Below are 14,862 nucleotides of genomic sequence, written 5' to 3' on the forward strand. Positions count from 1 at the left end.
CTATAAATCTGCTGTCCTAACAGCTTTATGCATCTCCTGGGGTAGCTTCCAAAATGGGCTTCCCTGCAGGGCGATGCGAAGGAAATTCAGAAGTGGGCTGCGGGTCGCCCAGCTGCTCCGAGGGCAGCAAAGAAGGGTCGGGGCTGGCAAAGGGAGGACTCCCCAGTCTCCTGCTCACAAGGGGCTCTCCCAGGCACTCCTCTCATGGCTCCAAGGTCACCTTCCAGACAGCGTTCTCCTTCACCAGGTCCACCAGAGGAGGCCTGTGGCTGAGGATGCCTAAGCTGGCAGCCTCTCCCTCGATCACATGTGGCTCCTGACATGGGGTCTGAGACCAACACCAAGCGGGGTCCCTCGGGGGGGGATAACCACTCTGTCTGTTGTGTGGAGGCAGTGGTGTTGGGAGGGGCGGGAAGGCGGGAAGTCTGAGCTCTGGGGTGGCGCCCACCTCCTCCCCGGCCAGGCCCGATTCCACACCCGTACCTTTTCTTTCTTCTGCTTGGCGGCCTCCTCAGCAGACAGCAGGGATTTGTAGTAGGAGCTGCGCTCAGCGGTGAAGTGGACCTTGGAGAGTGAGTGCTCCACCAGCAAGACGGACAGGTTGGCACCATCGATGTGCAGCCAGCCGATGAAGTTGCCGGCCTTGTCCATGCTCTCCACCTCCACCTCTACCTGGGGAACAGAGAAAGGGGGTGTCAGCCTGCAGGGGGAGGCCCTGGCCAGCTGCCAGGGCATTCACACCACAGGACAGGAGCGCATCAGGCACAAGAGCAAGAGCTCACTGGAGCTCCAGCACTGCTGACCCTCTTAGAACCCTTCGCTTCAGTTGTGAGTGGGACCTACGCGTTCTAGCCTCTCACACCCCAGAATCATCCTTACAGACACGTCACTGACCAAGCAACTTCAAAACTCCCTTCTTCTCAGATCTTTTGGCAGACAGCTCCTAGGGTAAACTCGGCTCCCCTTAGCTTAAGCAAGGGAGTCTGCGTTAGCCGTGTGCGTGTGAGTGCAGCCTGGGGATCGGGAGTGAGACAAGCAGCAGACATAGCTCCGGGAACATCCCACTCTTCTTTAGCGCCCACCCACCCCCGGCTCTTCTAGGAAGACAGGCAGGCCCTGGGGAAGCAAGACAATCCCTGGGGAGAGGGGTGTACAGCTGAAGGAATTAATGCTTAACAGAGGTGATGAAAATGGCTGGATGAGAGCCAGGCGAGGAGAGGCGGGAAGGGGGCAGGTGGGCAGAAGGATGCGAACAGGAAGTTTACTAACACACGAGGGCATTTGTGGGGTGACCACAGCAGGGGGCTGCTCCTGACAGGGAGCGACTAGAAGGGTGTAGTCACTACCATCAGGCCAGTCTTTGGGGCCTTATGCTGTGGCGGAACCTCAGAACCCTCAGGGATCCCTGCAGGGCTCGGGGGCATCTGAGCCTCCTCCACTGAGGGCCTCCCCAAGACCCCGAACCCCAGTACTGACTCTGCTCCTCCAAGAGGGTGGCCTTGATGCCTTGGCCCTTGTGGTAGCTGATCTGCTTCCACCTCATGAAGGCAATGGCCCAGGGTGAATTTCTTCTTTGATTCTCTCCCAACCTCCTCCTTTCTCTGCTAAAAAGGGCTTGTAAAAGTCTTTGCTGCCAAATATGAAAACTTGTATTAATTTAAACAGCTTCAAGCTCGATTAAGCAATAAAATGAATGTCTAAATACCTGGGAATTCTTTGAAGCCTGGGCTGGAGCCAGCAGCAGCAGCCCAGGGCAGAGGGTTAGAGAGGAGAGCGGAGGGAAGGAGACGGAAGAGAGCAGGGAGAGATGGCACCCTGTAAGTGGACAGAGGTGACTTGGGCATGCAGACAGAAGGCAATGGGGAGAAGAAGGGGTAGGACCAGGAAGGCAGGACCCTGGCTTTTCCCTTTTCTTGAACACCCTCTTCCTACTTAAGGCTTACGGTTAACCCTTCAAGTGGAAATGCAAGTTCAACGATGCCTGAGGTTGGGGTCTGGCCCAGAAGCAGATACGAAGAGTTTATTAGAGCTAGGAAAAAAAAAAAAAAAAAAGATACTATATAGATCCATTCCAAGCTGACTCTGTAGGTGGGTAGGTAGGTCCCCTATTCCTGGACCTCTGGTCTTTTACCATGTTAGTAGCCAAGTGTCGTTTTCCTAAAACTGAGGACAGCTGCCCTGCTTGAGCACATGGCCTCTTTCCTCTTTCCAGTTCTGAGAAGCCTGTGGTGGGCCAGTGTGGTGGTGACAAGAAGCTTGATGCTCCCTGGCATAATTCCTCTTGGCACCCGATTGCTAGAATGGAGGCAAGAACCCCAGAGACGGGTTGATGAAATACCCAGGCAGGTACAATCCTTCTCATCCTATAAGGTGCCCACACTTAGACCTCACTCCACATAGCAAACCCCAAATTCACACCTCACCTCTGATGCTGCAAACCAGACGATGGCCTCTCAAGGGCTCACACTAGCAACAGACACAGTGACTGGGAGCCACTCCTGGGGTCAACACTACCAACCCTGTTGGCTGACTTCACACTTACCAGCCTCTCCCAGCCTGCAATCAATATGCTAACTTGGGCTTGACAAGTCCCTGGGCCCAGCCAGGCACAGAGGAAAGAAATCTCTAGCCTTGGGCACTGTCCTCTCACCGAATCCATCTTGGGTTACAGAGGGAGATAAAACTGTAGCCTGTGGGTCTCTGCTTCCCCTTTCATTATGGATGCTGCAACCAAGGTAATTTCTCCATCAAAGGCATTCAGGGGCAGGTGGGCTGGGCTCAGTGGAGGGATGGGGCTACTCCCAAGTATCTTGACTTGTGACCTCTCTAGCCAAGCCCTGTGCTGTACCTATCCTTCTGGGCACAAAGAATTCAATCGGAAGACCAAAGTCTTAACCCTTCTCTAGTCCTGGGAGAGTTCCACGGGGAGCAAGCACAGGGTTAAGCATGGTGGTCCTAGGTTGGTATAAGTGTTCACTGTTCATCATGTTTCTCTCAGATCGATTGCCAGGAATTTGTAGCCTGACTATAACATTTCATGGACCAATGTCTGTATATGCTCTATTTTTCTGATCAACTTTAAGACTCAGGTTTTGGATACTTTCTCTTAGTTAAAAAGTACATATAAACCACACATACATATGGAGATATACAGATACAGCTGATTCTCAGTGTTTGTGGTACTTATGTTCTATAAAGGCACCATGAACACTGAATTAGTGAATCCTGAACCATTGCTCCCAGGGGAAACACAGGATTAGATTCCTGCAGGACTCTCATCACATTTTTATCAACTTACCAATACATAACCTTCTTCTGTGCATGTTTCTGTTTAAAGACACCTTATTTAATATATACTGATGATTCATTAACATTGAAACCACAGCCAATAGCACTACCACTCATGCCTGAATAAAGCTTATCTAACACATGTATTTTCTCCTTAAGGCATATCACAGTCTTCTTGCACTTAGGAACACTAGACAGCACTTCAGCACTCTGCTTGGAGGCCATTTTAAACTACAAAATCACCAAGAGAAAGCACACACACAAAAAGGAAAAATGCAGGACCACTTGTGTGTGGTGTGACAGGTGAATAAGAAGGCTGTGCAGCACCTTTTTCAGCCTCAGGTGGGAGATGTGCTCACCAGCAGACTTGAAATTTTCACTACAGTGCACATCCACAAATGATCAAAAAAGTCCCATGGGGCACCTGGGTGGCTCAGTCGGTTGAGCATCCGACTTTGGCTCAGGTCACGATCTCACAGTTCGTGAGTTCAAGCCCCACGTCGGGCTCTGTGCTGACAGCTCGGAGCCTGGAGCCTGCTTCAGATTCTGTCTCCCTCTTTCTCTGCCCCTCCCCCACTTGCGCTCTGTTTCTTTCTCAAAAATAAATAAAACATTAAAAAATTAAAAAAAAAAAAAGTCCCACGAGCACTGATTTTGAGTTACAAGTAAATTTTAGCAAGTGAATTTGCAAAAACGGAATCACACAGAATGAGGATTGACTATCTAGAGGTATATGGAGAGCTATTTCCTACAAGTTTGTTTCAAACTGAAGACAGGAGTTAGGGGAGGCTCACTCATGTCAAATACACAGGAAACCTCTTCCAGTTTCTTTCTGGCTATTATAACCAAGTGTTGTGTAAACCGGAAAGTGCTATACAATATTGCTACTTGTCTCTTCAGCATCTTGTGGAGTGTTTCAGGGAGAGATTTGGACTCAACAGCTTCCCTTGGGAGGCCTCCTACAATGGCATGTGACATCAGGAGTTCAAGACTTGGGTGATGACCGTGGGCTGCTGGAGTGTTTCATTTGTGCGTGGGCATTCGGTGTGGACACACGTGAGCTGATCCGGCCTTTAGGGTACCACAGAGTACGTGTCCACATGGACACAGGCGGTGTCAGCAGGGAACAGATGGAGGCTCTTCTCTTCATTCCCCTCTTCAATGCTCATATTGAAGCTAAGGCCTAGGAAAACAGAGCTGAGGGGAGGAGGCCTCCTGAGAGATCATGAGGGGGGCCATGGCATCCCACTGAGGAAGCAGCTGGGCGAGAACAAGGAAGAGGGCAGCCGAGACGCCTGAGGTCGGACCTGCTCCTCAGGCGCCGAAGGACACCGTGCTGCTGCCTCACTGGGCACCCCGGCTGGTCTGGCCATCTGCCAGCATCTCTTGCCCCGTGCTCTTGAGGCAGACAGAGCGGGTGCAGATCTTTGGTCCGAACTAGGCCCTGTGAGCTGAGCTCTTCCAGCTTCAGTACCACCTTCCTGTGAAGGCTTCCCGAACCCATCCCCAAGTGAACCACTCTGTGGACACCTAAAGGCTCACCCACCCTTTGGCATTTAGAGGGCAGTGTACAACACAGAGGTCAAGAGCGCAGCCTGTGGAGCTAGACTGCCTCAGTTCAAATCCACCTCCCACCTAAGTGACCTTTGGCAAGTCACTTAACCTTCTGTGTCCTTGTTTTTTTTTTAACGTTTACTTATTTATTTATTTATTTTATTATTTTTGAGACAGAGAGAGACAGAGCATGAACGGGGGAGGGTCAGAGAGAGGGAGACACAGAATCCGAAACAGGCTCCAGGCTCTGAGCTGTCAGCAGAGAGCCCGACGCGGGGCTCGAACTCATGGGCCGTGAGATCATGACCTGAGCCGAAGTCGGCCGCTTAACCGACTGAGCCACCCAGGTGCCCCTGTGTCCTTGTTTACTGTAAAACTGGCATTGCAATATTCCCTATCTCAAAGGATTTGTTATGATTAAATGAGCTAATACATACACTAAGCATGTAGAAGATTACTGGACACATAAGTGCTTCATCATCAGCAGCAGCAGCAGCAGCATCAACTTTTTACTTCATAGTAGGGCCAGTTATTTTATTTCCAAATATCTTTATTCTTCAACTAGGTTGTTTGCTCCAAGGGGGACCAAAGCTTTTTCTCCACCCCGCGTCTTCCCCAGAGCTGGGTGTACTGACCGGGCAATGAGATGGCAGGAAGAGCATGGATCATGGAGTCAGACAGACTTGGGCTCAAATCCTAGCTCTGGCTGGGGATTTTTGGGAAGTCCCACAAACTCTCCTCTCCTAGCCAGTTTTCTTGTCCGTAAAAAGAGAAGCGGATCCTATGTATTCAAGGAAGTAACATAAAACTGCTTCCTCTTCCCTTCAGCTAATACGGGCCAGCAGCAGCCCTGCTTGGGCTGAGCTCCATCCCCTTAGCTTTCCCTCCATCTAGAAGGTTTGGGTTTCTTACACCCAGGGGGCCTCATGCAAAATACAGAGTGGAGGGAAGGCAAGTGTGGGCTGATGGGAAGAGCTAATGTGTGATTGTCCTCACACCCAGCTGAATAACCAGGTGCTGTTCTGCTCAGTCGAGGTGGGGGGCGGGGGGGCGTCTCTCTCCGCCACGGGGCCAAGGGGAGGGGACACGGCCCGGCCAGCCGCACCCAGCGGGAGAGCAGCTGGACACACTGGACTCGGCCTGTCCGTGGGCTGGGGCAGCTGGCGGGCCCGCTGCCTCACAGTGGGACACGTTCTCCTGCTCCCAAGCACATTAATGTGCCACTAATGAAATTGTTCTGGCTTATTTACCAAATTAATACAAACGGCACAGGCTGTTAATTTGCATGTCTCCTAATTACTGAGGAAGAGCTCCCGTGCCCAGCAGCACACACACCTCAGTGCCCACCCAGCCGGGCTGTGGTCTCACCCTTCCCAGCTGCGGGTGCGTGAGGAAGGGGAGAAGGGAAAGGAGGGAAGGGGAGAACTGGAGCGGCTCTGCCTCGCTCTCTGTGGCTGAGAACAAGTGAGGAGAGAAGCTGTGGTGGCCATGAATTTGTTTCATTGCCTATAGTTCTTTCCTTAGTGGCTGGAGTGCCTTGGCCTCCAGAAATATACTCGGTCCCTGTCCTGCTCCCCTCTTCCACACTGCCCTTCCTTTCCCTTGTTTGGATTCTGTCCAGCTTCTTAGGAACTACTCCACCAGGCAGGCAGTGGGGTCTGAGTCATCTTTGTCTCTAGGCAGTGTGGCACATTCTGGGCCTGGGGTGCAGTGCAGGGTTAGAACGGTGCACGGGGTCACAGGAAGGGAAGTGAAAGCCACGCAGGGGCTGAGGGTCTTATGGATACTACTCCTCTTTCTCAACTTGTCCTGCTCCTTCCCAGCCACTAAGCCTTCAGATTCTGAAACCTTATGTAAAGTATATGTGTATGGGGGGGGGGGGAGGGAAGGAGGGAGGGAGGGAGGGAGGGAGGGAGGGAGATTGGTCACTTCAGAGCTCACCATAAGACCACAGAGGAAACGCTGACTGCCCAGGGGGTTCATGTAGCTGTCCTACCTCTCCTGCTCCAGGAACCATATTGGATGACTAGTGGTCCCAAGTCTGGGGCAAGGCTGAAAAGACACAGGTCCTCCTGCAGCCTCCTTTGGGTCTTGGTGAGGTTTGGGCCGGGGAGGGAGAAGGCACTGGAGGCTGCCTCCACTGAAAAGCAAACGTGAACAAGGCAGCTAGGGGCGCTCAGGGCAAAGAAACTCTGGAGTGTTGAGCAGAGGAGGAGACACAGCAGGGGGCTGCACGCTCCACTGGTGACTCAGGGCAGCCAAAGGAGGTACAGCACAGAGGCGACTGGCAATGGGGGAGGGCAGGGATATCCCATGCTTATGTACCCACCTTCCTTTTTTGTGTGTCAAGAGGACGGAGAAAAGGTACGATCTCCCCAAGTGTGCCAGCCCCGCCTCTAGGCACAGTGCCTGAGCGCGGGAGAGGACTGTTCTTCAGCCAGCCTCTTCGGTTGGGAGGCTGCGGAATGCCTGGAAAATAGCGAGGCGATGCTCTCTCCTCCAGGGGAGGTGGGCCGCCTCCGGCAGGACAGGTGAAGCCAGGTAGACAAGAGCAGCGGCACAGGACACCCCTGCCCTGGGGTCCTTGGAAAGGAAGACTTCCCACACAGGTGACGGCGATGGAGGTTATACAGGCTGCGAGTTCCTCTAGAAGGCAGAGAGCAGACTGCTCAGGGCTGCCTCTGGGGAGGTGACATCAGGGGCCTTAATGACAGGCAGAAGCCTCTATCCTTCCCACATGCTGTCTGGCCACAGGCCTGCTTTCAACACCCCCAAAGCCACCAGCAACAAGTATGGGAAAAAGCCTGAAACTAGGAACACGGCAGGAAGGAAGATCGGATGACAAGGCACCGAGGAACAAAGAAAAGGCACCGGACTGACTGGAACTGTGATCTGGGCCGGGGGGGTGGGGTGGGGGGGGGGCGCGCGGGTCACGTCCCCTCCAGGCTCAGTCTCCTCACACACAAATGAGAGCAGAACCAAGGTTTTAGGGTGCTCTCGGCTGTGAGCTAGCTGAGGGGACAGTCGGGGCTGGGTGGTGGCACTGGTGGTGTACCAGTACGACTGGGGGCTGAGGAGACAGAAGGGCAAGCAGAGAAGCCCCCTGCGAACCCTCGGGCCCCGCAGGAAAACTTGCAGAGAGGCACAAAGGGCGCTCCAGCCTCTTCCGAACCCACGCCTCCCACCACTTTTCTGCCAGAATGTGAGCAGTGATCCAGAGCAACCAGACTGCACCGGAGACTCCTTGCCTGTTACACAGAGGTAGCCGCATCGCCGCAGAGCTGGTTTTCCACCATCACTGATGCTGCATGAAGGCTGTAACGTGCTGCCACAGCTAGAGCTGTGAACTTGAAGAGACACCTCACCTTAATATAGTAGCAGCTTAGCACAGCCAACGTGTGCCCGCCACTCACAGGCACGCGCAGACACAGCAACGTCTCTCAGAGACGACGAACATTACCACACTGCAATTAATAATGTAACGCTCTGGGAGCTGGAGAGGCAGTGCCCATGAAATGCCTCCTGGGTCTCATTACCGGCAGCTGCCGGCAGGGAGTGGGCAGAGGAGAGGCAGGCAGCAGTACAAATCTCCCCTGTGCTGGAGAAGCAGCGCTCTGGTCCCCATCAGCGCCCCTGCTCCTAACGCCGCGGCACCTCCAGATCAGATGACTCTTTCAAGTCCAACCCACAGTGCCAACTGTTCTCCAGAAAACCTCCCTCGGACATCCATGTGCTGGCCCAAGCCAAAGCCCTAGGAATGCCTGGAAATCAGGCCTGAGTCGGCACGGTGGCCGGAGGGGTCAAGAAGCTCCTGGAAATTGATGGAAGGCCTGAGCACAGAACAAGATGGCTCAGCTAGAAGTTCAGGGCTTCTTCCTCTCCCAGAATACCTCAGGGATGAGGGGTGGGATGAGTAGGGGTGGGGGCGGGGGCGGGGCAGCTCCTGGTCCTGCCTGAGGCAGAGAGGCGGCAGCCAAAGTGATCAGCATCGTCGGAGTCTGCCGGGAAATGCAAACCTGCTGACTCCAGGCCTTTGCAGGCGGTAACACAGCTTATAAACTGACGCAATCTGTTCCTTTGGTGCAGACAATGAGGAAAGTAGATTGTTCATCTTCTCAGGAAAACCCGGGGCTAAAGGCTGGAAGGAGATTTAACTCTCTCTTCTCTGAGATTCATGCAGGAATGACCCTGAATCAGGAAGCCCTCATTCTGCACCCCTGTCCAGGGCACCCCTGGTGGCACCCTTTCCCACAGGTTTCCTGGGACCGAGCCAAGCTTTGGAACTCCTTCAGACCGTGGGGCACACCGAATGGCCCAGCTCCTCTCATCCTCCTTGGCTGACAAGGAGAAGAGCAGCGCCAGCCCAGAAGAGCAGCGAAGACAAGACTGCTGTTCATCAGGTGCCCCCACGCAGTTCTTCATCCCAAACCTTGGCGTGGGCCACGGAGGCAGCCACGGTGGTGTTTTCCAAAGCCCAGCCAGAGTACCTCAGGCTGTACCGGAGCCCTGTGGGGACCGAGCTAGCGGCGAGAGGAAGGTTGGCCTCTTGTCAGGGCAAATCAGTGTATGTCTGACACGGAATAACTACATGTGGCTATCAAATGTCTGACCTGGTCTGAAAGTAATCGGATATTGTTCAATCAGATCGAGTTAAAATGCCACTTCCCCCTTTATGAGGACCTGTGTGTCCCCCTGATCCCGAGGCCCACTCTGGACAGGCGCGCTCTGCTTTGCTGACTCCAGCTCTCCGGCTTCTTTACCTGAACTGCTGTGGGTTTCTATGGGGACCCGCATCTTGCTTTTAAAAAGCTCCTACGTTGTCATTCATAATTACTTCTTTCCTTCCCACCCCAGAGAAAAAGAAACCTAACTCTAGATCACACCCTCTTTGGCTTCCTCGGGCACCTACCAGTCACCTCTCACATACCGTCACCATTCCAATCCCCTCTCCCATCCACCTCTCTGCCTATGAATATCTTGCCCATCCGAGAAAACCTTGCCTTGACCTCCTATCCCACCCAGTCAACCAATTTCTCCTTACCCAGAGTATTTCCTCAACTCTCTTTTTCTTCCCCATCCATTGCGATGGTTCACCGCTATCAATACTGCAATGGAACTGCGACTTCTAAGTCACTCAAGACCTCTCAACTGTAATCTTAACAATTCCTTCTCACATGTCATCGATTTTGACCTTTTGAATGATCTAACCAAGCTAAGAAGCCCTCTTCCACTTTAAACTTTTTTTTTTTTTTTTTTTTTAGGCCTCTGTGATTCTCAATCGTGGCTTCTTCTCCCTGCTCTTAGTTTCAATCGTGAATTCTTTCCCAACAACATGCCCCTTGAATACGGATATTTACCAGGGGGCCACTTTAAGCTGTACAGCCCCCATTTTTCACTGCTCTCGGAGTTATAGGACACCATGACTTTTATTTCCAGTCCGGACCTCTCTTCAGAATTCAACTCCAACCTGACAAATTTCAAATGTAACGAGTCTAATTCTGAATCTACTATCGTCACTATAAAACCTGTGCCTCCACCTGCATTTCTTATCCCAGTCAGCAGCACGAGAAGCTCGGGAGTCATCCTTGGCTCCCTTATATATTCACACTCAATCTCCAGATCACACTAATTCTACTTCATAAATGTCGCTTGAATTCTTCCTCTCTTCTTTATCCTCACTGCCACTCCTTGAGTTCAGGTCCTACCTTTGGGGAACAGTCCCCTTCACTGGTATCCCTGCCACCAGTGTCCCTAATGGCCCCTCCACAATGCTGCAGTGAGGCTTATCACAGGCAGTGCAGCACGATGGTCAGAGACAGGCTGGGGAGCCAGACCACCTGGAGTCAAGCCTTGCTCAACTACTTACTAGCTGTGGGACCCTAAGTGGTCAAATGGGCATAATAATGGTGCCTACTTCAATGATTTTTACTAAAGAATAAATAAACTGGTTCTAGTTAGATACTCAGGAAGAGTTTGGTAGATAGTAAGTACACAGTTACTGTGCGTTTGGGTTACTTAACCAGAAAATCCAAACCTGATCCCTTCTGCTGCTGTTGAGACCCTTCCCTGCTCTCTGCTGAAGTCCAAATTCCTCAGCACAGCAGAGTATAAGCTTCTTACCACTGGGTTCTTACCGGTCTCACCTTCCACCATTTTGGCCCTCATCACTTTGCTCTGGTCATGCCAAACCAACGCCAGCTCCACACACATGATGCATCGTTTCAGGCCTCTGTACACACTCCTCCCCGTGGCTAGAACGCTCCTTCTATTACTGCACCTGTGAACTCCTACCCAGCCCATGAAGATTCTGCACTGATGGGATTTCACTCAAACTATTACATTATTTACTTAGTAATGCTTTCCCCCACATACCACTACTAATTACAGTATCATAATGGGCACTTATTAATGTCTTGTTACTGGCACACGGGAGGCATTCAGTGAGCAGATGATGAAAGGTAAGAGGTCTTAGCTTCTCCAGACTACTGGCAGTCAACTTGGAGAAGGAAAGTTCCTGGGACAGAAAACTGTCTTTGGGGAAATCCAGTGGCGCTGAACAAATTGGGAGAAGGCCTGTTTCGAGAACCTCTCTAAGGTGACAGGGATGTTCCCACAGATGCCCCTGTCAGAGCAGGTCTGCTCATAGGAGCCCGGAGGGGCAGAAAGTGGCTTTTGGTCAGTGCAGCCAGCACTGATGACTCAGAGGCTCCCAGACGTCACGAGCAGAAGGGGCTGTTTCGCACTTGGCTTTGCCTGTACTGAATATAACTGGAGCAAGGATGGATTCCTCTATTTATCCAGGCATGAACACAGGCAGCAGCTGTGTATGCCTCCCTCTGGTCTCCTACACATCCACCACTCCTGGCCACCATCCCTCAGCAAGGAAGGGGTGAAGAGCAAAAGCAGACACGAGACAGCCAGAGGAAGAGCTAAGAGGACAGGACAGGACCCCAGACCCTGTCTGCTAAGTCCTCCAAGCCAGGGGGTAGGTGTCCCAGTTAGGACTCAGTCGCCTGAGGGAACATCTGAGCACAGGGCTGAGAAGGCCTCAAGCTACAAGTCACTTGCCAGTGTGGGCAGGTCTCAGGTCCTTCTAGGAGAACAGGGAAACCTTTGGGGAAAGGCCACTGCTGTTGGGTTTAAGGGAATCTGGAGCTCGGACAAGCTCAGTCACTTCAGAGTTCTCAGAACTGGGCTGTGGCCACGGGGGCCAATAAATGCTGTCAGGTTGCGGCAGGGATGTCCTATGCTGGGGGAAAGGGGATGTGGAGCTCCTTCTCTTTCATTATCACCTGGTCTCTTGGAATAGGTACATGGACACCAATCCCTCTTGCAGGCCAGAGAATGGCACAAGAGAAAAGAATTTGGAACAGATAAAAATCCTATACTTGCAGCTAGGAGCCAGGCAATTTATTTCCCCCTGCCCCTGTGTTCATCCGTATTCTTCCTTAAAATCCAGCTGCCTTCACATGCCAGCAGGAAGCTGGCCCTGGGCCTGCTGTCCTCGGCAGGCACCCCTTTCCGATTCACAGGAAGGCAAAGCGGTGGGGCCGGCAGAAGTCCTGTGATCCACACTCCCGGACAGGCCACAGAGAAAGCCCCCTGCTCCCCTCTCACCACACTCAGGGGCTGCTCTCTTAGGCCCAGTGGAGAGGAGATCTGGGCCTCTTCAGGGACTCTGCCTGTGTTTCAGGCACGTTCCCAAAGTCTGTCTCAAACCTATTTCAACACAGTAAGGAAAACAAAAAAATCCTTTCAGATGATACAGTCGTCCTGTTCCAGTAGTGCCAGTGGGCGAGGGCTGTTGTGTGCTCACCCTCCAGTCATGTGGGCAAACGAGGCCCTTGCTCAGTATGACCGGGAGGGCCTGTGATCTCTGTGGCCTCTCTGTAATACAAAGAAGGGCCTGTGGGTAGAAGCCACCCATTATACGGTCTGAGCACACATAGCCCAGATTGGGATAAGTGCGGTATGCCAGAGGCCAGATCGCCTGGTCAATGACCCTGGTCCCGGCCCCTGCCCTCTTCTGGGGGTCGAGGCTGGGCTTCCTCACTGCTCATTTATTGCTACTGACAGTGAAACTATGGCACTGCTTGCACCATCTGAGTGGAGCTCTCAGATGTCATAAGCCCTCCCAAACCTCTCTGTGGTCTGCAGCTGGTCCGGGCCACCTCTGCCCGGGAAAAGACCAGGAATGAAGGGTGTGGGCCGGCACAGGCGTGTTGACTCCTCTGCTTCTCCACACTGAGGCCACATTCCCTCTTCTTCCCTGTCTTTCCCCAACTCCCTGGGCCATGGACTCCTCATGCTGTTTTGGGCTACATTTGTAGTTACCTCCTGAAAGTACCCAAAGCCACTGGAGTGACAGCAAAAGCGAGAGAGGGAAAAGTATTAGTGGTAGGAAAGGACAATACATAGGATGGGTCAGCAGCTTAGCTGTTGACATGACTCTCTGCCCATCCTCTTGACAGGACTCAAAGCGCCATTAATCACAATTATTTCTCTCTCCCCCATTTCAACCAAATGTGCCGAATACAACTCAGCTTAATGAGGTCCCAGGAGCTAATGGGTGCCCCCTCAGCCCTACTATTTGCTCAGGCTGATCTTGTCCTGTTCTCAGGCAGGGAGCAGCTATCCTGTGTTCCTCTGAATGGGGTCAGGGTGGCCTCATTTGCCCTGCTCCACTCCACCCTCCAGTTTGGTTACACTAAGCAGAATTCCACTGACACCTGCTCTCTGCTCCACACGGGGAGTGCTCCCAATGTAGGTGTGCTCTGAAGTGGAGACAGGAAATGAAGATGCTCAGCATCTTTGGCTAAGATTTCTGGAAGGCACAATTAAGCTTTTAAGACAATACCTTTGGTTTTGGAGGAAGCATGGTGAGCCTAACGCTTTCCTAGGCCGAGGTGCCTGCTCCAGGCTCTTCTGACAGAAGACAGTGTGGCTGCAGCCACTGCTGTCAATGCAGCTTCTCCCGCCACAGACTTTCTGCCAGTGTCCTCGGTGGGGGGCGGGGGGGGGGGGAAGATTTGAGATCCCTGCCCCCACCCTGACACTCGACGTAAACATTATTTAAGCAATTGGATTTCTTTTAATGCTATTTGAAGATGCTCTCAATTGCTCACTGCTCCTGAGCTGCTGCCTGGAGCCAGTGGGCAGGAAAACAGACAGTGGGAAGGTCAAGAGCAGAAAAAAAAAAAAAAAGAAAAAAAAGGAAAAGCCAGCACCATCCTCTGTCTTAGTCAGGTAGTAAAAGGCATGCCGTAAGGAGCACGAAAAGAAAAACAAGGGCTATGAGGAGAGATTCTCAGTACCGTGAATCTTCTCGAAGTACACCATACTCCCCTTCTCACCAACTTCATTTCCTCTAATCCAGCCCCCCTTGCTCTGGCTCAGCCGATCTGCTTGCCGAGTGAGCTGCCCAATCCGCCTCCTGTAGCCCGGCTGGTCCCTGAGGCCACAACCCTACATCACAGCCAGAAAAGTCAGACCTGCAGCGGCCCCCGCACCGCCAAGGGAGGAGCAGAGGTGCAGAGCACACTCAGAGAGATGTCTGGCCGTTTACTGGTAAGGGATTGCCGAGAGAACCCCCACTTCAGGAAGTTTCTGGCCAGGAGTGCTGAGAGAAAATGTGTGAAGATGTGTCCAGGGGGCAAGTCCCCCACACCACTTAGATCTTCCAGGAAGCCTTCCCTAATTCACTCTTTCTAACAACTCCATCTTTAGTGCTCACGTTAATCCTGAATCAACTAGACTGCTCTTGTAATCCATGAGCTTTTACATTATGCCCTCCAAGTGAGGCTGTTGCCTGTTTCTTTTGCACCCACACCTAGTCCCCACGTCATTGCCCAAGCATCAGGATTCTAGGCAGTGCTAGAAGGGGCTTGATGGAGGGGGCTCCTGGGCGACTGTGCTTGGCAGGGCTCTTTTGTTTCTGGGCAACACCTTCCACATGGCTATGTTCCTGGTTGCTGTCCAGAGCTTCCCTAACAAAGACAGCTTCCAAGGCCAGGCAAGCAG

General features: G+C 52.5%; 1 protein-coding gene across 2 annotated transcripts in view; it reads right to left on the bottom strand.

Moving 5' to 3' along the window:
- SND1 (staphylococcal nuclease and tudor domain containing 1) overlaps positions 1 to 14,862 on the bottom strand; it is a 420,776-nt gene that overhangs the window by 15,631 nt on the left and 390,283 nt on the right. For both annotated transcript variants that reach the window (XM_027075404.2, XM_053218125.1), the window contains one exon: positions 484 to 672. In XM_027075404.2, the coding sequence (XP_026931205.2) occupies positions 484 to 672 (189 nt within the window). The remainder of the gene's footprint in view (positions 1 to 483; positions 673 to 14,862) is intronic.

The sequence above is a fragment of the Acinonyx jubatus genome, chromosome A2, assembly GCF_027475565.1.
Source record: "Acinonyx jubatus isolate Ajub_Pintada_27869175 chromosome A2, VMU_Ajub_asm_v1.0, whole genome shotgun sequence".
In the NCBI taxonomy this organism is placed as follows: Eukaryota; Metazoa; Chordata; class Mammalia; order Carnivora; family Felidae; genus Acinonyx; species Acinonyx jubatus.